The 25849-nt window shown below is 42.9% G+C and overlaps 1 protein-coding gene across 3 annotated transcripts in view; it reads right to left on the minus strand.

Annotated features, from left to right (window-relative positions):
* MPHOSPH8 (M-phase phosphoprotein 8) overlaps nucleotides 1–25849 on the minus strand; it is a 44670-nt gene that overhangs the window by 926 nt on the left and 17895 nt on the right. The window contains exons 3-13 of one of the 3 annotated variants that reach the window (XM_081046746.1): nucleotides 17957–18814; nucleotides 16795–16894; nucleotides 15012–15269; nucleotides 10536–10661; nucleotides 10367–10455; nucleotides 7041–7181; nucleotides 6383–6469; nucleotides 4981–5135; nucleotides 2910–3064; nucleotides 1372–1499; nucleotides 455–538 (exon numbers count right to left, since the gene is read on the minus strand). In XM_081046746.1, the coding sequence (XP_080902872.1) occupies nucleotides 455–538; nucleotides 1372–1499; nucleotides 2910–3064; nucleotides 4981–5135; nucleotides 6383–6469; nucleotides 7041–7181; nucleotides 10367–10455; nucleotides 10536–10661; nucleotides 15012–15269; nucleotides 16795–16894; nucleotides 17957–18814 (2181 nt within the window). The remainder of the gene's footprint in view (nucleotides 1–454; nucleotides 539–1371; nucleotides 1500–2909; nucleotides 3065–4980; nucleotides 5136–6382; nucleotides 6470–7040; nucleotides 7182–10366; nucleotides 10456–10535; nucleotides 10662–15011; nucleotides 15270–16794; nucleotides 16895–17956; nucleotides 18815–25849) is intronic. The other 2 variants (XM_081046745.1, XM_081046747.1) reach the window with 2 other exon arrangements.

The raw sequence follows: 25849 nt of genomic DNA on the forward strand, positions 1-25849 counted from the left end.
GGAGAAAACGCACATGGATCAGCACAGAGGTGGCTCCCCTTTCTTAGCGGGGAGAACACACATGCCCAAGACTGGTTTGCAATGTTGTCAGATTGGTTATTAATTTAAGTAGCAGTTTTAATAAAAAATCCAAGTGCTTATAATTTCATTTTTAGTTATTAAATGTTCTGTCTAGTCCACCTTCATTTTACAAGGAGAGGTTAGTGACCCACCCAGAGACACACAGATGGCAATCCAATAGCAAAGCCTGGAACACACCCAGCATGCTAGGTATGGAGGTATTATGTCAGACACATCTGACGTTGAGGCAGGTGCACCTAGCATTCCACCCTGGGGAGCACATGTCTCTATGACAGGACCAGGAATACAACGTTCTTGAGAACGTTGTCTAAATGATAATCATTTAGAGTGATAATCTGAGTAGGAACACTGAATATGAGGAGAGGGTGTTCACCTTGGCAGCGGGTGCTTCCGTCAACCTTATGAAGAGTTTGTTGAGGCCTGCAAGAGGGCTGAATGAGTAAACAAAATGACTATCCTAGGGAGAGAGACCAAAAACTGTCAGTATGTCTTCCATCTTCTACATCTAGAAAGAACTAGACCATATCTAACCGTATAACCTCATCTTAAGAGCTCAGAAACCTTTAAGGTTCCAGCGATAACAAATACAAGTTTTGTACGTGAACTCACACAAGGAAATAACCTGATTTCTTTACTCTTCCCTTGATTTATTAAAAAGATACAAATAAACAATATCCACATAAATCTCTTGGATTAGAATGTATCCGGCCATATATAGCATGAGTATTAAAAATCTTCATAAATCTTCATAACTACTCAATTGCTTAATTCAGCCTAAGAAGTCTAAATGTGGCAAAAGAATCATGCAATAAGATCCTTCAAGAGCATGTTTTATATTAAAAATGAATTTACACAGGCACTAATTATATATTTTTAAATGTTTATAAAATCAAAGTTAGAGCATAATGATCATCTAAAATTAAGCATTAAAACTAAGTATAAGTTAAGCATTAAAATGAAGTATGAATACAACCAATGTTATACAGAGACTATTTGAAGCATGAACAGATATAAACAGGTATACTTTTCTTCCTTTTACAATTTCCTTATGTTTCTTGTACAATTTCTGAGACATGGTATATAAACATAATGTAAGGCTGAAATAGCAAACATTTAGAAACGTTTTTGACAAAATTTAGGATACTTTATTTTACCGGTTATTGACTCATTTCCAACAAACGGTTTACAGAATTATAATTAACATATTTTATTAAAACAGCAATTTAGAAGTCACCTGTACATTTGATTAGAAAAATCTACTTTTCATTAATGAACTACAGAAAGTCTTACCAGAAAAATAGGAAGTTGAAATTTATCGTTTAAAACTACAGCTTGTACACTACACGGTCCACAGAGTCGGGCAATAACGTCTTTACCCAGAAAGTTTGCGTGGAAAATAAACAACAGGATGCCAGAGCCTGAATAGGGGAGATGTAAACACAGGTGTTAACACCCTTCTGGCCATGCCCCCGTGGGAGGAGCGGCCACACAGCCTCTCCAGGGCAACTCACACATCCGACAAGAAGGAGCCCTCCGATGCCCAAACTTGGGGCTCTTACTGAGTATTTTTCAAATCACAACTTTTTTTTTTTTTGTCCAAGTAGTCCCTACTGATAGCTCATGGAACAGACTTAAAAATATGCTTTTCTACATTAAAGTTATTTTAGTTTTCTTAAAAAGTCATATTTAAAAGCTGCTGCTGAATGTATAAAAATGTCCATGGAAGCAAACCGCTAGACATTTCTATGGTGGTTGTGTCTAATTAGGTTTGAGTGATTTTCCACTTCCACATCCTGTTTTGTCTTTTCCAAATTTTCTGCTTAACAGCCAGAAATCTGATTTTTTTAAAAAAAGCATGAGATTTGAAGTTCTCTGAATATCCAAATATTTGCAACATTCCTTTATTTTTCGTTTGAAGAAAAAGTTGTAGTTTTAATATGATCTCTATGACTTTTATGGTAAACTATTTTTAACATGATAAAATACTGATCCAGACCAGTTATAAACAAGAAGAGACTTTATAAAAGACCCCAAAGAACCATTTGCTTTGTTTGTTTTGGGCCCAGGGAAACGGGGAACCCAGGGCCCTTGGCTTCTCGTACCTGTCCCGTTGAGCTATTTAAGGCCTGACCCAGTGATTTTGCTCTCCAGCATTACAATGTAAACTGTCCACCTGAATAGTCAAAACTACAAAATGCAACTCTTCAATGCCAAGTTCACCAAGCACTAAGGTGTTATGAATGGCTGTCTTTAATTGGTAGGGCTATATATGTTCTTGAATATACTTGTTGTTTTAAAGGGTGGTGGGTTTTGTTTTGTGTTTTTTTTTAAAGCCAGAGCCCAGCTTACCTCCACTTCCCATGTGGAACATGCGTGTCCTACAGAAGGCATGGCATCGCCACAGTCCTGCTTTTGTTAAGCAGAAGCCAGGAAACAGAACTGACATTTCCATCTCTTGCTACTAAACTTTATTAAGGGGCAAGACTATTAGCAATAATAAAATTGAGGAAAAAATACTGATTCTGGGCTTAGAATGTTAAAGGTAAATTTTCATAAAATTCAGTTTAAAGAAAAACTGGTATAATTAACTAAGGCTCAGCTTCCATAGTTATTTAAAAAGTGCTAACACCATGCTCTGTGGACCCCTCAAAGTCACCTGGGATGGTGGGTATCAGTGGGGGGGGGGGGTGTCTTTTTTTCTGCCAGAGTAGCTCTGCTATTATTTTACCTAATTATACATAACAGAATTTTCTTAAGGTTTGTTCAAAGAAAGAATTCTAAAATAATCAGTTATAGTGTCACATTTCTAAAACAAAACACAGGCTTACCTTCTGGTATGTTCTGTAGAGGTTTGTAATTGAAATCCATTGAAAAATCTGGCCCCTCACAGAGACGGTGACATGCTATCGGGAAAACTGGCTCTAGGAGAGCAAGACGTGCTTCAAAGTAATCCTTTATGGTTTCTTCCGCTACTCTAGAGAGTCTGCTCAGAAGTATGTAGTAAAAGTTGATAATATTAACGTAGAAAAGAATCATGAGCCATACAATGATTAAACTATTGAGTACCAGTGAGGCCTTCCCAGATCACATCCTGCTCCCCGCTCTCGGCTTCTGATGTGCTATCTATTTGTCCATGTCCTCTCCCAGGAATGCAGGGTCCAGAGGCCAGTCTCCCCTAATGCTGTCTCAGTGCCCAGCTCTCTGAACACTGTCTGGCACACAGACAGTGCTCAATGCATAACCTGTCTAATAATGACCAATTTGGAGGACCAGCGATGAGAAATCTATCCAAAAATTCAAGGATTGCCAAATTGCGACACACACACACACACACACACACACACGCGCACCCGTTTTGTTACAGTGCTTAGTTTAGGAAGCAAGTAAAATGATTAGTATTAATTCAAAAAATATTTTTAAACTATCTCATCTGGTTTGCCCAGGATACGGGATATTCTAGCTTTAGGAGGTTAAGTCCAAAGTCCCAGAAAACCCTTTAGTCAGCTTTAGTCTAGCAGCCCAGGAACCCCTCTGTCTCATGCAAACCAGGAAGGCTGGCGGCTCTACCTGCAGACTAACTATTACCATCAGGGCAGACAGACGAGCTGGCTTCCTGGGAGGCCTGGCAGTCAGGTGCCGCCGGCCACCGGTCCACGCAGAAATGATGGGCTGGAGGAGGAGGCGGTCATGGGGCATGTGCCCTCGCTTTGGCCTTGGCCTTCTTTGTCTCGTCTGAAATTTACTTTTCTTTGTGCTTAGAACATAGATCCTACACCTGGTCTTACAGGTATGAAGACCAAGTCATACTCTTAAGTGTGCAAGAGGAGGGAGGGGACAGTGGCCATTCCTGCCCAAGGCTGCCTGCTATTGTAACAATAATCTACTTGTATGAACTTCAATAAAATAAAATGGTTTAGAACTCATTTGAAAAAGAAGGAACTTGAATGGATAAACTGATGCATCCAGACAGCGGGGTGATTAATTATTTGGCACTAAAAGGAAATGCACTATCAGCCATGAAAAGACATGGAGGACCCTTAAATGCAGTATCTGTAAGTAAAAGAAGCAAATCTGAAAAGGCTACATAGTGTGTTGCAACTCTATGACATCCTGGAAAAGGTGAGACTATGGAGACAGTAAAATGATCAGGGGTTGCCAGGGTTTAGGGGGGCGGGATGGATAGGCAGAGCACGGGACTGTCAGGGCAGTTATGTGTGACGCTGTGAAGGTGAGTGCATGTCATTATACATTTGTTCAAACCCAAAGAAGGCACAACAGCAAGGTGAATCCTAACAAAACTATGAATTTTGGATAACTGTCCACATGGGTTTGTTAATTGCACTATTCTGGTAGGATGGTGATAGTGGGGAGGCAAGGGCATACAGAAAATCTCTACTGTCTACCCTGTCACTGTGAACCTAAAAATTCTCAAAAAGTGTCTATTAAAAAACAATAGAGGGGCGGCTGGTTAGCTCAGTTGGTTAGAGCGTGATGCTCGTAACACCAGGGCTGCCGAGTCAATCCCCAATGGGCCAGTGTGAGCTGCACCCTCCACAACTAGACTGAAACAACTACTTGGCCTGGAGCTGATGGGTCCTGGAAAAACACACTTAAAATAAAAGTTAAAAAAAAAATAGACTAAAATTTAAATGGTTTTAAAATGTGAGCCAGTTAAGAACATAATATTTTAAGGATACTCCTAGACAACACAGTGTTAAGTTTGGAAGTTTCTAAGACCTCAGTAACATGCAGAAAACAATTCACATGCCATTAAATTCATGATTTTTTGAGAAGAGAATCCTCTCAGGACCTCTATTGCCAATCTTTCTCTGAGCACTTACATGCAGACCATTCCAGTTTTGATGTGTGGTAACCATAGCACATTCACATCAAACTTACGTGTCTAAGTGATTCTTCAGCAAGTCATACACCAACCCGTTGTTAGACTGCTTTGCAAAATACATCGCGTTATTTTGGTGCTTTGACAAAATATTGCAGTCGGCTCCACATTCAATTACCAGTCGGACAATGTCCGAATTTCCTCTTTTACAGGCCTACGTCCAAAGGGGAAACAAAAAACAGTAATAATTACTTAAGTGCAAAATGAGGTAACTACCAATCACTGTCCCTTTCTCCACACACGAGCCTGGGAGTTCTTTGTGAAGAGGGAAAAGAAGGTTGGATTGGGGAGAAAGCCTGGAGTCAGGTCTCCACCAAGTGTCAGAAACTGTTACATAAATGGAAGAGCAAACCAGACAGAAATCTGTGCTGCATTCAGTTAATTCCTAACCTGACTTGATTCCTTGGGAAATGGGTAACTTTGAAAGATACTTCTGTCTCAAGACAAACACCAGCCTTTCTAAGGTCTGCTGTGTTCCTCGTTTCACCTGTTTCCGCACAGACGCCTGGTGGCCCCGCCCTAGAGTGGTCAGCACTACTTAGCATCACAAAATAATTTCAAAAAAATTTTCCTACAGGCTGCCCAAAAGGAGATTAATAAATAAGCATAGACACTAATTTGAATTGAATAAATCTAAGATTGAGCTGTGACAGTTTAAAGACCATTTCTGAAGTATCTGTCTAGAACGCACCTGGTGATTTTTCAGTAACATAGTTTTAAACTCCTGCTTTCAGTTCTAAGCATATGGCAATAGTAGAAAGTCAAAATTCAAAAGCAGGTCTCCTGAACAAAAGCGGTTCCACGAGCCAGCAGTGAGCCAGGTTTAAAGCCCAGGTGTGGGAGGCCTGGGCTCCCTCCCTGACCGGGCAGCACCACACACAGGCGTTTGGGAGGCGGTGGCAGGACAGCCAGCCCCACGCAGGGAGCTAACACACTCAGTGTTGTGTCCTGACAGCATCTTAGCCACAGCAACAGGCCAGGACATGCTTATTTTGCCCCCGGGGACCCAAATCAAAACTGCTAACTGCGGGGGCGGGTAATAAAAAGGGTGCCTGGGGAGCCTTTAACAGCTTTCAGCTCAAAAGTAGCTGCAAACCACAATCCCAAACACAGGAAGGAACCCGAGGCTGAGAAGATGGATTCACCACCATAAAATGGCAATGGGAGGACAGCCTGTGCTTCCCCACCCCCAGCGCTGCACGTATCCTATTCCAGGTCCTGTTTTCAAACAGCTTGGCCACCTGTCATCCATCTGAGGCTTCTGTGCTCCCCCATCACATCTCTCATCACCCCAGGCGGTACTACTCCCACTCCACACAGTGCTGTTCCCAGGCCACGTCCCCAGCAGGGCCTGGCGGCCGGACGCCCCAACGCACACCTGAGGAGCGGAGGCACGATTACCTTCATGAGAGCCGTCTCACCATTGCTTTGCTGGACATTTACGAAAGCTCCTGCTTCCAAAAGAATAGCCACTGTCGTTAAAAAGTTCTATTAAGGAAGAAGAAAAGCAAATTTAACTCGCAAAATTCTTTGGAAGATAGATATATTCAGATGTTTTGAAACTTAGCCATTAGGAAAGATACTGGGTCACCCCAAGCAGGTAGGTGAGCAGCTTCCTGGCTCCACACTGTGCAGGGTCCCCTGAGAGTGGGTGGAGATGTGGGGGGATCCCCCCCGCCCCAGCACCAAGCACAGCTTCACTCAGTTTTGCCAACAACTTCAATCTGAAGTTTAACCACCGGTTTCAACATAAAAGCCCCTGCATAGCAATCCTTTAGAAAGATAATATAAGATTGAAATTGGTATTAGTACCTTAATTAGAGGTCCTTTTTAAATATAACACTTCCAACTAGCTAATCACATTATGAACATTCAATGGCAAATACCACTGTTGATTAGAAAACACCCATTCATGACATATTAGAGATGCGCTGGAATATGCAACTTTAAAGTTACTTGACTGTATGACCATTACAGTTCACTACAGAGGCAGATTCTGTGTTGTCCCACGAGCAGGAATTCCCGTGAGCCCACAAAAGGGCTGCCTGTGATGACCAACCTTCTCGGCTGCGTGAATGAGGGCGGTGGTCCCGTTTTTCTGTCTGCCATTCACTTTGGCACCTTTTCTGATGAGGAGCCTCAGCAGGTCGTCCTGCCCTCCTGCCGCGGCCAACATCACCAGTGTCATCCCACTTGAATCCTTTATTAAAGGTTTTGTTTAAGAAAAAATATCAATGTTTAATCAAAAATTTTAGAACTAAGTTTTTTCATCTAGATTGTTTCAGTGTGAAATCAATGAAATACATTGATTTAAGTATCTACCTAGCTTTACTTAGCTTTTTTACTAAAATATCCTAATAAACAATCAAAAACTAACAAGCTTTAGAATTTTTTATAATGAATGTTACTGTAAAGTTTTACCACCTCCATGCATTAAGTTCTAAAGGCACATCAATACTTTGCATGATGTGAAATGAACAGTAAAAGGTACTTGTTTATCTCAAATTTCAGGTCCAGGGCGGACGAGTGGCTCAGTTGTTTAGAGCTTGAGCTCTGTACAATGAGGCTGCCGGTTTGATTCCCACATGGGCCAGCAAGCTGCGTCCTCTGCAACTAGAATGAAGTCAATGAGCTGCCACTGAGCTCCTGGGTGGCCAGATGGCTCGGTTGGGGTGTGCCAAGGTTGCCAATTAGACTCCCGCAAGGGATAGTGGGCTGCACCCCCTGCAACTAAAGATTGAACTCGGTACCTGGGGCTGAATTGGAGCTGAGCTCCCGGATGGCTCAGTTGGTTGGAGCGTAGGCTCTCAACCACAAGGTTGCCGGTTCGACTCCCGCAAGGGATGGTGGGCTGACAACAGTGACTGGACCTGGAGCTGAGCTGCGCCCTCCACAACTAAGACTGAAAGGACAACTTGACTTGGATGGAGCTGATGAGTCCTGGGAAAAACACTACTGTTCCCCAATAAAGTACTGTTCTGCTTCCCCAGTAAAATCTTTAAAAAAAAAATTTCTGGGCCAGCCCGGTGGCTCACGCGGTTGGAGCTCCATGCTCCTGACTCTGAAGGCTGCCGGTTCGATTCCCACATGGGCCAGTGGGCTCTCAACGACAAGGTTGCCAGTTCAATTCCTCAAGTCCCGCAAGGGATGGTGGGCAGCGCCCCCTGCAACTGGGATTGAACACGGCACCTTGAGCTGAGCTGCCGCTGAGCTCCCAGATGGCTCGGTTGGAGTGTGTCCTCTCAATCACAAGGTTGCCGGTTAGACTCCCGCAAGGGATGGTGGGCACCGCCCCCTGCAACTAGCAATAGCAACTGAACCTGGAGCTGAGCTGTTCCCTCCACAACTAAGACTGAAAGGACAACTTGAAGCTGAACGTGCCCTCCACAGCTGAGATTGAGGGGACAGCAGCTTGACTTGGAGGAAAGTCCTGGAAGTGCACACTGTTCCCCAATAAAGTCCTGTTCCCCTTCCCCAATAATAAAAAAGTCTTAACAACAACAAAAATTTTCAGGTCCAAAGTTCTACTGTGCTCTAGGTAAAACTCATACATTCATTAGATTCATTTAGTGGCCCAAAGATGGAAGGCTACAAATAACCTCAAGAAGTCACATGAGCCCACTGTATGACGACAAGCTAAAATAAGTGCTATCTGGATTAGACAAATGTTAGCCCCTGTAAATCTAACAGTGGGAAAGTGAGTTATGTTGCTCTAAGGATAAAGAAGAAAATGCAGAAATAGGACGCTGATATGATAAAACTAAGTCGTTAAAGAACTGCTTAAAACAGATGTGAAATTACATGAAGTTGATGAAAACTAAAAAGGTAACTATTAGCTAAAATATTTCCAATCACTAGTTGAAACAAACCATATGAGGAAACCAAACCAATTAAATACCATTTGATAAAACCAAATTCCAATAGTTTTGAGTTCATTTGGTTATTATAATCTGATAGTATAGCAAAATTTGCCGGTATGAGTAATCTGAGGGAACACAAGTGTAAGAAAAATTATTTCTAGCAGTAGCATGTTAGACAGACTCAAGAAGTTCCACTAAAACTGAAATGAGACACTGGAACCACTTCCTCTCATTTGTAAAAATCTTCCTAACTTTAGAAAATTCCCTGCCTTTACTATGCTTTTAATAAAGACTAAGCTACGTGAGGATTAACGTGGGGAAAAAAGCATTTGATAAAATCCAACATCCATCCCTGATAAAAACCAATTAAAAAGAGCGGAAGTGTAGGGAGGTGAAGGCTGCCACACAGGACAGGCAAGACAGCTGACACCTAGACCCAGGGGAAAACCCTCAGGTCAAGGACAGGCAGACCTCTGCCCTCATCACCATTACTCAATGGCATCACCATTACTCAATGGCACTGGTTTCACAAAACCGAGAAAGAATATTGTTGGAAAAAAGGAAAACAAAAGTTATTTTGGCAGATGATCAAATCTCTACCTAGAAAATCCAAGGCAAGTAACTTAAAATTATCAGAGTACGAGAATTTTATAAAGTGACTGGAGACACCACCGCCCCCCCCCATAGCTTTACCATACACATGTAATAACCAGTTAGAAAAAACGTGTGTGTGTGTGTAGGATATCCTAATGATCATAGTAAGATAATTAGTAAATTATAAAACATTTAGGAATAAATCTAAATTGTGCAACAACTAGATGAAGGAAAAATCCAAACTTTGGGAATAAATGAAGAGCTGAATGTAAAGTTATGTTCTTAGATGGAAAATTCAAAATGTAAAAATGTAAATTGTCAGTCAAATTATATATTTCATGCAATTTTAATCAAAATCCCTATAATTTTTTGAACTGTAATGCCAAAGTATTAAACCTAAAAAAGTCTGCACCAAGAAAACTAAAGAAGAAAATATAAAAATCTTTTCTAAGCAAGACAAGAAACCAAAAGCCACAAGGGAATAAGATCAATACATGTGACCACCTAAAAATAAAAACCCTCTAAGCAACGTAAGACTGGAAAAAAAAAAAAAAACCCTAAAAACAAGAACAAGAGGGTTAATATGCTTTCATATAAAAAATCCTTATAAATCAGTATAAAAACCTGCAGCAACAGTACAGTCGGGCAGTTGCTGTAAACAGACCACTCTCAAGGAAACAGTGACCTGAGAACCAGGAGCCGGTTCCCACACTCACCCCTCAAAGCGGCAGAGGTTAAACCAGATGACCACAGCTGAACCAAGGGGTTGGAAATAACAGGGACTATAATTTCTACATTCCTACAACGTTTGAATTTTATAAAGTGAACATGCATTACTTTTACAGCTGAAAAATGAAAAGTAAAACTGAATTATTTTAAAAGAGCTACTTTCCATCTTCCTTTCATGAGATTTTACAGATATATTTACTACCTCTTGGTCCAGGTTATATTCTTCATTTGAACTAAGTGCAACCTTCACGGTAATATAATCCCCATTTTTCACAGCATCTCTCAATAAATCTAAAATGAAAGAAAAGATAACTTAGGTTTTCTGTATCTAGATTCATGAAAAGGACCCCCATAGTTCCCAAACTACTCACGACTTGGGATGGCATCTGCTGTAGTAAAATTCTCATCTTTCCCAGTAAGATGCTTCTGAAAATCTTCTAATTTCATCCATTCCAGCTGCAGGTCCATGCCCAAACTCAGAATCTGCTGTCTGCCGTCTGGAACACAGAAGAGCCATAAGATACATTTTTCTGGGCTATACAAAAATAAAATACAAATTTATTCAATCTGTGGTGTCTTAACCAAAACTACATTGTCTTTAATGAAATTTCTATTTTTTTTAGGAAGTAACATGAACTATCCATATTTAGAAGTCACAGTACTTCAAAGACATGAAGATAAACCGCTAACATATTAACTATAAAATAATGAAATATGAATTTTAGGTACATGATTAAGTGTCTCAAAGGAAGAGAGGAGTCAGTAAGAGGCATCACTAACATTTCTTTCTTGGCCATGCTTCCTGGACATACACTGCTTTCAATCATTTAAGCAGGTAAGATCATTCGAAATGTGTAAACCAGACCTGTGCTTACATAAAAGTACTTGTCCATTGCTCCTTCCAGAGTCGGCTCACGCTCCTCCTCTTGGAAGCCCTCCCTGTTGAGCCCCCTTTACACCATAAAGCAAGTGCTGGTCTCCTCCCTCACGTCTGACCCACGGGCTGATCAGCCCTAGGACAGACATGCTCATCCCCTATCGCCAGTGCAGTGCGGCTGGGGCCTAACTCACGTGGGGTAATTCAAAAGACTGAACAGCACAAATATTTGCTGGTAAGAGTTAAAGGATTTTCACCGAAAACCGACTGCTCAAACCACACAGATGTTAGGCAGTTAACCTTGCCATAGAGACTGTAAAAGACATGCAAACAAACGCACTGTCCCCCAAGCTCTCAACTGGAACCAGCACTGCCCCTTGCGGCCCCAGACTGACACACGTGCGTCTGGTCCCAGCCCCACGTTCGCTGTGCGCTTGATCAGTCACAGAAGCTTGCTGTACCTCCCGAGTGACAGTAGTAATAACAGTAAAAGCAGCTAGCACTCAGTAAGAAGTGTTCAATTTACGTGAATTAATGCAGGTAGTCCAGAGTGACCTGTGGGGGAAACACGTCACAGCTGAGGAGAGCCAAGGGCACTCTCAGTGAGTCATAGCTGAGCCCACAGGAAGCAGTGGGAAGGACAGATGACAGGTCACATAAATCAAGACAGTAGTGTCTTCCCAGGGCTCTCTGGAGTAACAGAACCCAGAGCTCCAAATGCAGCAGAGCTCACCCTACATGGACCTGCCCCTCGTCACCTATCCATCCGGTTTTCAGGCCTGAAGGGTCTGATGCTGAGGTCTCTGCTGAAAAGCCTGGGCCTCCCGGTGCCGACAGGTCCTAGTCTCCTGGGGGGTGGAAACGGGGGAAGCTTCGGCTGACACCGGCCAGTACGGCTGGTCTCGTCAGGGCCACCTTCCTTCCACATGGACCCCAGCCATCATTCAGTCCAGCACCGGCACCGTCTGAATGGAAAGTGGGAAGGGCCTAGGGCAGCTGGTGGGCTGGACTCAGGCTGTGGGTGCTGGTCACTCAGGAGCCCCGACAGCTGGGCTCTTCTGAAGGGACTGACGGCCTACACAGGGAAGCTGAGGGTGGGTGACCATGTGGAAGGACATTTGGGTTCACCCTTAGGAGCCACGTCCCAGCTCATGAGGCACTGACACCCGCCAGTGACCTCGGAGGTGACGCCCTAGCCGGGCACGAGCCCTGGCCGCGGACCCTTCAGCGCACACAGCAGCTCGGGAGAAAGGAAAAGCAGCCGCCGCACTGCCTGGCATGTTGCCCTGAAACAGTGACTTGTTAATGCAGTGACAGCATGTCCTGTGTGTTCTAAACAAAGCCCAAGACAACTGCCAAAGGACTCTGGGGCCATGTGCCGGAGTGCCCAACCAGCGGCGGACTGGCAAATTCGTTCTGTCGGCCCACCCCCTCGGAGTGACACTAAATGTGCCTTGGTTTGTGTGGCGCCACATCTGGCCGACCCAAGCTTCTCCAGTTGTCTCCATGCCAACCAGGCTGCCACCATTAGAGGATTGGAGAAGGCATGGACCATCTACAGACACTGTCCTTGACTAGACAGTGACTGGGAGTCCCATTGCAGAGGCCACGACGTGCTAGACGGCACAGGAACGTGAGAGTGGAGGTCCATCGCCCCGTAACCCGCAGCAGCACAGTTGTAGGAAGGAAGGAGGCAACCTTAGGCAGCAGCTGAAATGACTAACAGGTAAACCAGCTGGGCCAGGTGGCCTCAAGTACTGCTCCAGGCTTTGGTACGTTTGATTGCTGACTAGTAGATCCTGCCGCCCCATATGCCACACTGGGGTCACCTGCCGAGGCACTTACTGCCATAAAGGTATGGAAGTCTTGGGGACATCCACTGCCCCGACTCACTGTGCACAACGTTCTGCGTTGCTGGGGACACCCGAGCCCCGTCACACCTGGGAGAGGCGCCATCTACTGGAATTTGCAGTGGGACGTCCCGATGGCATGGTGTCACTTGGAGCCCTAAGTGAGGGGAACTAGACTGTCTTCACTGGGACTCCACTGTCCTGCTACAAGCCACACCTGCGGACACACCTGGAACAGGGCACGCAGCCCTGAGGGAAGAGAGGGATGGGGGCTCTGGGCTGGCAGCCGCCCGGTCCGTCTCCCCTGGCCAGCAGGGCTGGTGCGGACAACCCCCTCAGGTCCTCAAGCGGCCAACCCGCACAAGGCCAGGCAGGCACGCTGTTTCCCACTGGCCCGTCATGTGACTGCCTTCCTTGTTCCTCTACTGGCCTGGAGGCTGTTATAGCACGAGACGCCCGTACTAGTCACCCAGCAAGGCTACAGGAGGGCCAACAAAGCATCTCTCCTGAACTCTGAAATGTCCCCAACGACAAAGCTGTCCTCCAGAACACACTGGCCTTGGCATTATTACTACCTCCCAAGGGGGCACCTGTGCACCCAAACAATGTGCTCACCCCTGATGAGTCTGTAATGTATCATCTTCATTCATTCACGAGGACACAAGCGAACGTCCCGAGGAGTCTGACCCCCAGCCTAGTTGACTTAATAAATCAGTGGCTCGGATCTTGGCGCTCTTAGTGGAAAAAAGTATTCCTTATTTTGGGAATCATTATCTTGACCTGTGTTTTCTCTGGCGCTTGTCTGCCTCCAATGTGGTCCAACAGCTGCCAAATGAGCCACTTCCGTGCTAGTAAGATCCCCTGCTAACCACCCAGGGCACACCGCAGAAGAGGGGGGGCATGTGAGAGGGTGAGAGCTGGTCACAAGGGGTGGGACGCTGGAGGCCCTCGTGAGGACTTGACTCCTGGTTGACCAGGAAGCCGGACGCAGGCTCCTCGGGGCTCCCCTTTCCTGGAGTATTGCCCACCATTTCCACAGGGAGCCACCTCAAGAACGGAGCCCTGAGAGGTGTTGAGACCATCTGGACTGAATACGTAACTGAACCCAGTAAAGGCTTCTACAGAAACTTAAGATTTGGTGGGCGGGTGTGGAGAGCGACTTGTCTCGCTGCCACCTGAGACCAGCCTCGTTCTGTAAGTCCTCTGCTTATCATACCTTCCACCTACCAATCCAGACAGGCTGCCTCTTTCTTCACTCCCTGCCCTCTGGATACAGGCCAGTTTCAGATTTCACGCAGGGAAACCCGAGGGTGCAAACTGACTGCCTCTGTTTATCATTGAAGGGCAGTGCTGCTACTTGGCATCGGGCCTTGGGGCAACCCACTCCCTCCATGCCTTATCTATGGGGCCTAGAAATTGTCTCGATTTCCTGCAAGCTCAGCAATGCACCAGAAAGCAAGATTTACCTGGTACCCAGGATCTTGTTGCTTTGAAGTAAAAAGGCCACCCAGACTATCCACTCTGCCATGTATTCTGAAACATTTAAAACATTGTCTTTACCTGTTTCTCTAGATTCACAGATACCAGTTCTGTCAGATTACCCTGTCCTAGCTACAGCTCACAGGTATGCACTTTCTGTGCCCCCACAGCTAGTGTGGCCTGCATTCCACACGAGGCCCCCCTCCTTCATAGCTGATCTCAATAACCCCCGCGAAAGCACAGACAGCACTGTCATATTTAGGAAGTGCCATTTACTGCAAGGTTAAAAGGACAGAATACAAATAAGTCTGCACTTGATAATTTTCTGAAAGAAATCTAGTGTAATCAGGGTACTTGGCAAAAGTGAGAAACGTAGAAAACTAGAAAGCTTTATAATTTCTAAATGTGCAGAGCACATTTATAGGGACTCAGAAAATATTTCTGTGATCAATTTAGAAGTCACAGAATGACCTAGATCTTCAATATAAAAAGTTACTTATTCAGGAGATTGAAATAAAATCTTCTATGGCATTATTTTCTGACCTTGAGACCAGAATTACAGTGGGAGAGGAGTCAGCAGAGTGAAACAATATGGTGTACTACCCTACAATGATCTGCAAACCGATCACAAATATACTCACCAGAACTCTCGTCTGCTTGGCACACACTGTCCATGGCATCCTGATCGCCTTCTGCGGCTATGTATGCCCACGTATCAGTCTCATCTCGTGTATTTCTCCTTTCTTTAATTACCTGCTTGTTTCCCTGGGATTTGGGATCTTCTGCGATCTTACTTTCCAGTGGTATTTCTTCTCTTTTCTGATTATTCTCAGGAAAATCATTTTTTTCTTCTGGAGTTAATTTAAATAAATCAAATGCACTTCTGATTTCCTTTAATGCTAGTGAAAAAAAACAAATTGATAAACAGGAATGACAAATTCGTTGCAATCAAAATAAAATCTGGGTTCGTGTTACAGAAACAGGTATTTTCTTACTTTTCAGTAGTATGTGTCTTGTTTGGTACAAAATGATCAGATTCATTATCAAACATGAAGCTGTCTCAATTAGCCTTCCTACTGGCTGCTCAGTATTTAGGAAGGGTATGCAAAGTGCATGGCTGCTCACTGGTGCTCTGAATCACTCCCAGTTTTGACAAAGGCCTTCTGAAGACAGTGAGCCTCAGGATAATCTTAGTCATGACACCAGCTATCCTTCTGCTAAGACCGCTACCTGTGACCGTACCCTGCAGCTAAGCTCATACAAAAGTAGTTTCTGGTGGCAAGCGGGGGATGAGAGGGCGCCATGCCAGCAAACTGACTGGGAACCTGGTAAAACCACCTGACACCTATGGAAATCCACTCAGCTGTTAACTGAAGATAAAGGTGAAAAGAAAACTGCAAAGCACTATATCTGACATCATAACCCCAAAAAGGAGTAGAACAGAACAAAATTAGGAAGAACTCTATTATATAAACTCTGGGTACATAGCATGTCAGTTTTATCAGCAGGGGTATTGAAAATCAGACACCCAGTAAGTACTACCGTGAATGGAATGAACAGTAGTTGAAGACATTACACATTATCAGTAAGAATGTACCTGAAACTGACATACAAGATAGGAGAAAAAAGTTAACCAGCTCCAATTATATAATATTCCGAATCTCCAATCACTCTATGAACAATAGATGGTTAAAATTGTTGTATTGCTTTAAATAGGTTTAGTCTTTAGTTACTTTATGCATGATCCATGGAAACAACAATTGCTCCTTCCTGCTTCCATTCCCCCTGCTACTTACCTCTTAAGTCCTGGCCTAGGCAGAGAGCTGAAATGTACTTCTGATACTACCTCAGCTACAACTTTTGGGAGAAAACCCAAGGGAACTCTCTATGCCTTAGAATCACCGCTTCCATAAGAACTTTTGGGTCTTATTCAAACACTGTAATGGGGGATGTTTTATAAAGTACTGTTGCATGTGTTATGCATTCTCAATTATGGTCTATATTAACATGACCCAAAATGTACAGTCAATATTATGTTTATATAAATGGCACAGAGCTAAATACAATAAATGCTAAACAGCAGTTTGTCTCATTTAGCATCCACGATAAAAGGGACGTTTACATTTTTTCTGCCATAGCTAATGTCCTGTCACTGTAACTCTAACACACTCCGTCATCATACTCAAAAGGAGAAAAAACAAGGTGAACACAGGGAAAAAATTAATGTTAGCAACAAAACTGTTATATAATAAGCTAAGGTAATGGGTTAAACAAAAGTAGCATAAGTTTCTAAATTGCCCAGTGGATGAAATTTTCCAGTTCTATGATATTTAGGTTAGAAAAGAGAGACTGTCTCACAGTAGATTAAATTCCTTGGATAGAAGATGGTAGTGATAAATGGTAAATGTTAGTATTCACACTCACTCTTTAATCCCTTTGGCTCTTTGCGGCCTTTTTCTTCCTTGTCCAAATCATGCCCTTTCTGGTATTTTTCTTTGGATTCATTTTTTTTGGTCTCTTTCTCCTGAAAGAGACACATGTAAGACCCAAAAGAGGAACAAGTAAGAGCTGCCATGTATCTGAAACCTGGGAAACATGGCCCCCGCCTGGGCGATGCGTGTGCACCGTGGATCCCGGCCGCCGCTGCTGAGCAACTCTTCTCATCAGCCGTTATGTGCAAACCACCAAATTCAAAACCCAACACCAGTGTCTTCAAACTCTCTTTTAAGAATTTATTAAAAATAAAGAAAATTCCCCCCCAAATTTTACCCTACAGTATTACTAACCAAACGACTATTTTTCATTTCTGCACATTTTGACTTCCGATCTTTATAATTTTGCATAATTTTGTTTAAAATTCATTTTTCTTTATTCATTTTTACATGACTTTTCATATGTACTGGTTTTCTTCACTATAAAATTTTGTATACTCTTATTTTTGCTGCACTGACCTCATAATTCATATTTCAATGGATAAATAACAGTTCCCAAGTTGATACAACATTTCTTTAGCCATTTCCCTCATGCCCAGACTGGTATTAATTTTAGTGATAACACTACCATAAATATTTTTGTGTACATAGCTCTTTCTCCCTTTAAAATGATTTCCTTAAGATAAATCTACAAAACTGGGACTGACAGATGAAAAAACCTTACCGTTTTTCTAGCCCTTGATAAATGCTGCATATATGAATACTTTCATAATGTGGAAAACATTTCCATTTTGAAAAGCCATATAAAATACTTTTTATAAGGGGGTAAACTCTATTAAATATATTTTTGTAAGCATTAAAAGACTTACAGTGTTAGTGTATTCTATGTACTATTATTTAAGTAAAAAGTGGTATATTTTTAAGACAATAGAGGCAAATGCCGCAGGATGTGAGCGGCTAATAAAAGCAGCTGGTGAAGTGCTAAGCTTTACTACACAATGCTGTCTGTGGTCATGGTGTGAAGGAATTCCCTGACGATGGAAAAACTATTCTGATAGCTTCACCATTTCCTAATTGTTTGTGAAACTTCTTGACCACTCAAAAGAGCAGTAGCTGGACTGGAATATTCTGTAAGATTCTAACACAGCACTCACTTCCTCAGTCAAGTCAGTGGTCTGGATGCCTCTCTCTTCCCAGGCCGACCTTGAGCTCCTCTGGGTCTGGGCGGGTGCGGGCATCAGCTTATCTAACTCTGGGGTACTTTTGCCTTTGTCCTGATTCCTTTGCTTTTTACATGTATTTTTCTTCTCTAAACAAAGGTTCTTGTTTTCTAGCTTTTTCCTGTCCTTGAGTTCCTCAGCCTTTCTGGACTTCCTTCTGTTTCTTTTTCCTCTGACATCCACACCCTCATCCGCACTCCCTGTGCTGATGTCATCCAGCTGTTTATCTAAAACAGTATCGTCAGCTACATCTTGCCCTGCTTTATCTTTTGCACATTTAATCATTTGTCTCTCTTCTCTGTTGTCACCCTGTAGATTGTCACTGTCCCCCTCTTGAAAATGGGACTCATTAAGTACACTTGATTCAGATTCCAACTGAGAGTCAACACATTTCTCTTTTTTTGTTTTTCTGTTTTCTTTGGAATCTTCTTTTATTTTAGTCTTTAAATCTCTTATTTCACCCTTTTTAACTTTCTTTAATTCCTTAGTTTCTTTTATATCATCTTTTTTGGGCTTTTTGGATTCCTTTAACTCTTCTTTAGCTTCTGAAACCCTTTTCTTTGTCTTTAAATCAAACACTGAACTCTCAGAGGAGGCGCTGTCCAGGTCTGGGGCAGACTTCTCTTTCAGTTTCCCAGCCTTAGCCTTCTTCTTCTTCAGATCATCTGGGCTCTTCTCTTCTCTCTGCCTCAGTTTCTTCTTTTTCTTCTTTGGAGAAGTATCTTCTTTTGTCTCACTTTGCTGATCGCTGTCAGAGTTTGCCTCAAATATGTCATTATTTAAGGACAGTCTCTATAAAACAAAAGATTGAAATACTCATTAACATAGTAATTTTAAAGGTTCTGAAAAGTGGTACTAATGAAATCTGGTAGAAATATGTTTTTTTCCAAGCAGTTTTTCAACTTAAAATTACTTATCTAAATGGAGTAGAGCATTACTTGTATGTCATCTAGCAACTAAGTCTTAGTAGTGCTGATGAGCTCACCGTGAAAAAGCAGAAAAACACAGAGGGACAGGGACTGGTGCTGCTGATGGCCCCCAGCTAAAGTGGAGTGAACAGAACAGCCATATGTATGGTGGCTGCGTTGTACATGATTTGAACCTCAGAATTTCCAAAACCACCAACGAAGTAATTTGTACACTTTCTTGGTTGCCAAAAAAGTAGTTACCATTCAAACACAAAGGTTTATTTAAGACTTTGGGTACTTAAACTTGCGGATACAGTTCACTGTTTCTATGGGATGAGAGAACACAGCACCCAAACCACACTAATGTGATAAATACAGCTGACGCGAGCAACGCCACGGATGGGGTGCCCACCCTGCAGTAGGAAATCCAGGTATAACCGACTCCCCGAAATTGAACGGTGTGCCTTCGTACCCACAGGGGACACAGGCTCTGTGGATGCTCGAGTCCCATCTACAAAGGGTCAGAACGATGCAGTCAGCCCTCCACGTCCACGGACCCCATGGCTGGATGGCGAATGAGGAACCCGAGAATAAAGAGGGCCGACTGCTCATTGAAAAATATCCAGGTATAAGTGGACCTGTGCAGTTCAAACCTGTGTTGTTCAAGGGTCGACTGTACTTCAAATTAGATATGGAGAGAGAGAAGGCAGGGAGAAAACATACACTAATTAACAAATAAAGGAATCCATTTATCAAATTGATAATACAACCACAGAGAAGAAAAGTAAAATAATCCAAGTAACTTTAACACTAAACACCCTCAGTGAATCAACTGTAAGTACAAAAACCCTGCAAATAAATTTGAAATTTTACAGTAGAATGGGTGTAGCCAATCTGAAACGAACTTCTAATCACTATAGGATTGAGTAAAATACAGACAATGCTGATGGGAAGCAGTGTCCCCATCACCCAGCAAAGCCCCAGCCCCGTTTAGTGGCTGTCAGAGCTGTCACTACAACAGGATGGCAGGGTCACCTGTAAGCTCTAATCCTTCTAATTCTTCCTCAGTCATATGGGAAGAGCTCTACCGCTGGCTCCTTAGCAAATAACTCTGAAAAAAAAAGACTTTTTCTTTGGTCATTAGACTATTCTAATGATCTATAGTTAAAACCTGTAGATTTGAAATATAAAATGGGTTGATTTCAACTAGGTTATAAATGAAGCAGTTTGAAATTATCACTTAGCCATATTTTAAATGAATCGGTAGGTTCGTTGTACCTTGATGAGCCTGTCCTGGAATCCTTGGCCAGATTCAGTGAAGTCAGGACATAAAGATTAGCTGCCACCTGATGACAGTTACTGTCTGACATCAGACAACAAGTATCAGATAGAAAGGAATCCAGTGTTAACTTTCAAAATAACTATAAAGTAACCACCACAAAGATTTAAAATCACATACAACAAGTCTGAGCACTTTTAGTACACTAGCAACCTGCTGTTATACTCCACTTAAGTCTCACAGGTAAAATAAATAGTATTTATTATCAAATCAGGACAACTCTAAAAGTGAAATGGCTCTATTAAGGATTATACCAAGTCAACAGGCATAAACGGGCTGACCAAGCGAATCTGTCCCTCTATTCATGTGACACCCTGTCTGTGGGAATGTTCAGCTGTCTAGTATACGAAGTGTGAGGACAGAGTGACTGATGCCACAAATCAGAAAGGTACAGCACACGCAGCCCTGTCATCTGCGTCCAGGTAACCACCTTGGGAAACCATGAGTGTTTTAGTAGTACAACCACTGCTCAAAACACTTCTGGATGTGCACCCCTGCACTCTTAGAGCCTGTACCACCTTTTTTAAAGAACTATTTTGAGTAAAACAAGGTGTCACTAGAAATTATTTTCTTGCATGACATCATAAATTCTTATGAAGACAAATCCCAAAGAAAAAATTTAAAATCATGTTGGGCCATGGCACTATTGGACTAAATGTTTACTTCAGAAAATGTATATTCCCAAAAATAATGCTTATTTTATTTTGGGGCCGGCCCAGTGGCTCAGGCTGTTAGAGCTCCATGCTCCTGACTCCGAGGGCTGCCGGATCGATTTCCACATGGGCCAGTGGGCTCTCAACCACAAGGTTGTTTGCTGATTAGTATACTGATAAAATATTTTAAGAAAAGCAGAAGGCAAAATCCTCAGTATATGGTACGACCCTTAAAAAATCATGTATAGGGGCCGGCCCGGTGGCTCAGGCAGTTGGAGCTCCGTGCTCCTAACTCCGAAGGCTGCTGGTTTGATTCCCACATGGGCCAGTGGGCTCTCAACCACAAGGTTGCTGGTTCAACAACTCGAGTCCCGCAAGGGATGGTGGGCAGCGCCCCCTGCAACTAAGATTGAACACGGCACCTTGAGCTGAGCTGCCGCTGAGCTGCCGCTGAGCTGCCGCTGAGCTCCTGGACGGCTCAGTTGGCTGGAGCGTGGGCTCTCAGCCACAAGGTTGCCAGTTCTATTCCTCGAGTCCCCCAAGGGATGGTGGGCTGCGCCCCCTGCAACTAGCAACGGCAACTGGACCTGGAGCTGAGCTGCGCCCTCCACAACTAAGACTGAAAGGACAACAACTTGACTTGGAAAAACAAAAATCATGGAAGTACACACTGTTCCCCAATAAAGTCCTGTTCCCCTTCCCCAATAAAAAAAAAAAAATCATGTATATACAATGTGCAAGGCACCTCAAGAGCAAAAAAGCTGGATCTTACTGATCTTTCTGTAACTATGACCATTTAAAGGTCCTAGTCTTTAAAATGCTATGCCTAAAAAAAGGAAAAAATTACCCCCAAACCCAGAAAGGTGAAAATTGCAAAATGTTGCTGTAAGAGTAGAGGCCCACCTGTGTCATATAACATCGGCCATCACAGCACAAGGCAGGCCAGTGCCTGGCTTACTTACATTTTCAGTTCATCAAAAATGAAAGACTGGACCATATCACATACGTGAATATTAAAAAACACCTCAATTTTTCTCTCTTTTTTTTTTTAGATTGAAACACTTGATGGTCAGCAAAAAGATAAAAAACAGGTATCCAAATGCTAAAAGATAAAAGGTAGTTTAATCGAACAAGTACTATTTCTGCATCATGTCTATTTTCTGGTAAATAGCATTAACAATTTTTTTTTGTTGTTTTTTTTTGGAACCATTTCTAACTTCCTGTGATGCTTACTAAGTCCTAAGCAAGCAGTGCTCCCAGAATTAAGTCGAAGACATGAAAAAGCAAATATCCTTACAGATGCTACTGTGATAAAACCTTTCCATAAGACAAAAGTTTTGGTTATTTGGAAATACAATTTTCACAGGCAGCACATCTGCTCGAATGAACACAGACGAAGGGATGAACACAGTAATTTTTTCATACTGACTATATTTCTGTTTACCATCAAAGAATCACAAAAGCTTATAAATGGCAAAACTATTTTTGCTAAAGGGGAAGCAGCTCAGTGAGCCGCTGTATTTTTGCCATATTCCTGTCCACTGACACCACCTTAATGATTAGGCCAATGGGTCAGAGGAATATAAATACTGGAATACTTTAGAAATAAGAGAATACCTGACAAAGCTGATCTGATACAGGAAGAAATAGAGATTTCAATCTTATTATAAAGATTCGAAATTTTATTAGAGCCTGGAGGTTTAAATTATTTACGAAATAGTAAGGGTAGCTTAAAACAGACAATTTAAAGTAGAGAAGTATCTTTCTAAAATAAGGACAAGAATTTTTAAGCTTAAGAGTATTTTGGGTATTTCCAGTCACGATGGCACAGCAGGTAAACACTGTGTTTACCTTCTCTCACAACCACATCAAAATTACAACTGAACTACAAAACCACCATCATTGAGAGTTGCCTAAAATCTTACTGAACCAAACCCCTACAACCAAAGACATACAGAAGAAGCCACCTCAGACTGTTAGGAAGGGAAGAGATGTGGCACTGGTCCCACACCCACGTGTGAGCACAACACGTGTGACCATTAAAAATCATGCTGCAGAGATCCTTCTGGAGGAGCGAGGGGGTCTGAGCCCCACCCCAGCCCAAGGTTCCAGTGCTGAGGAGACAAGTCCCCACAATGAAAACCAGTGGAGATTGTGACTGACACAGAGGGCAGCTGGAGTCCCAGACGCTCCTCTGAAAGGGCCCATGCACAAACTTACCCACCAACAGAACCACTGGCTCTGAGCTTAAGTGCTGGGGCAGCAGCTCTAAAGGCACCAGGGACATATGGTGGGGAACTAAGTTGTGTGGGTTAGGAAGAGGCTGGAGAGGCAGCTTTCTTCTGGACAGAGGAGCTGGCAAAGGCCATTGTTTCTTTGTTGAGCCCTCCCCCTTCCTGATGTGCAGACGCAGGCACGCAGGCACATTATCTGAGTTTCCATCAAGCTGGTTAAAGCCCTTTGCTCATCAAGCGCTCTGGTGATTCCACACCCCGCCCCACCCAACTTTCAGGCACACCCAAGACGCTTCCAGTGGCTTTTTTGTACAAACCGCCTGCCTTGGTTCATGGTGCAGACTTTCCTAGGGTCTCTCAAAGGTTTGCAGAACCCAAACAAGCAGCATCTGGCTTGAGTGTGTCCTGTAGCTCTAGCTGAGCACTCCTAAGCTTGGCACTAACAGGAGCCTGCCTTGGTTCACAGTGTAGCCACTCAAGGCAATTCCAAGTACAGCACAAGCAGTGGCCATCTGCAGATTGCTTTGTGGCTCCTGCTGGGTAGCCCAGGTGGGGCACGGGCTGTGGCTGAAAATTACCTGCAGTGGGTCTCCTTCCAGGTGACCCTGGGAGTGGCATGCCCAGTGGCCAGCTTCAAAACAAGCTGGAGCATCGCCCAGCAGCCTCCAAGTAAGACACACCCATGGGATGCACTGGGCAGGCACCAGAGCCCTGCTGAGGCAGATTCCACTCCGCAGGCTCAGCCCCTGCACCACAGCTCCTCCACTATAGTCATGGCCAGTCCTCACAACCAATGAGCCTGAGGGTCAATCCTTCCCACTGAAGTGCAAATAGCAGCCCAGGCTCAACTACAATAGGACAGCACACACAACCCACACAAGGGACACACCTGGAGTGAGTGGCTCAAGTAACCAAGGAGGCTGCACCACTGAGCCCCACAGCACACCTGCTACATAAGACTGCTCTACTAAGACCAGGAGACAGAGCAGCCCTGCCTAATACATAGAAACAAACATAGAAAAGCGGCCAAAATGGGGAGGCAAAGAAACATGTCCCAAATAAAAGAATAAAACAAAGCTCCAGGAAAAGAACTAAACAAAATGGAGACAAGCAATCTACCAGACGCAGAGTTCCAGACACTGGTTATGAGGATGCTCAATGATCTCAGGAAGAACTTCAACAAAGAGATAGAAAACAAAAATGGAGATAGAAAACTTAAAAAAAAACCAGTCAGAAATAAAAACTATAATAATGGAAACAAAGAATGTATTACAGGGAATCAACAGCAGATTAGATGAAGCAGAGGACTGAATCATCAACTTAGAAGATAAGATAGTAGAAAACACCCAATCAGAACAGCAAAAGGAAAAAAGAATCTAAAAAAAGAAACGAGGATAATTTAAGGGGCCTTGGGGACAACATCAAGTGTACCAACATTCACATCATAGGGGTACCAGAAGGAGAAAAGAGAGATCAAGGAATTGAAAACCTGGTGAAGCTATGAAATACATACAAGACCAGGAAACACAGAGAGTCCCAAACAAGAATCCAAAGAGGCCCACACGGAGACACATCATAATTAAAATGCCAAAGGTTAAAGAAAAAGAGGGAATCTTAAAAGCAGCAAGAGAAAAGCAGTTCGTTATCTACAAGGGAGCTCCCACAAGACTGTTGTCAATTGATCTCTCAACAGAAACTCTGCAGGCCAGAAGGGGTTGGCATGAAATATTCAAAGTGATGAAAAACAAGGATCTGCAACCAATATTACTGTATCCAGCAAAGCTATCATTTAGAATTAAAGGACAGATAAAGAGTTTCCCAGACAAGAAAAAGCTAAAGGAGTTATTCATCACCACCAAACCAGTATTATAAGGAATCTTAAAGGGACTTCTTTAAGGCAAAAAATAAAAATATGATTAATAAAATGGCAATAACCACATACCTAACAACAATTACTTTCAATGCAAATGGATTAAATGCTCCAATTAAAAGGGGGTGGAATGGTTAAGAAAACAAGTCCCTTACATATGCTGCCTACAAGAGACCCACTTCAGAGCAAAAGACACACACAGATTGAAAGTAAAAGGATGGAGAAAGATATTTCATGAAAATGGAAACAAAAAAGTGGGGTAGCGACACTTATACCAGACAAAATAGACTTTAAAAGAAAGACTATAAAAAGAGACAAAGAAGGGCTAAGTAATCCCACTTCTGGGTAATTAGCCCAATAAACCCAAAATGTTACTTCAAGGGACGTGCTCATCCATATGTTCATTGTTTACAATGGCCAAGATGTGGAGGCTGCCTGGGTGCCCATCAACTGATAAATGAAGAAGAGGTGGTACATATATGCAATGGAATATTATTACTCAGATATCAAAAAAGGAGGAAATCTTACCATCTGCAACAACATGGATGGACCTGGAGGGTACTGTGCTGAGTATAGTAAGTCAGACAGCGAAAGATAAATCTCCTATGATTTCACTTATAAATGGAATCTAAAGAACAAAATAAACAAACAAAATAGAAACAAACTCATAGATACAGAGAACATTTTGATGGTTGCCAGATTGGAGGGGGTTTGGGGATAGGTGAAAAGGGTGAAAGGGATTAGAGGTGAAAAGGGGAAGGGATTAAGAAGGACAAATTGGTTGTTACACAGTAGTCATGGGGATGGAGAGTATAGGTTAAGA

The sequence above is a fragment of the Rhinolophus hipposideros genome (genome assembly GCF_964194185.1).
Source record: "Rhinolophus hipposideros genome assembly, chromosome: 4".
NCBI classification, from domain to species: Eukaryota; Metazoa; Chordata; class Mammalia; order Chiroptera; family Rhinolophidae; genus Rhinolophus; species Rhinolophus hipposideros.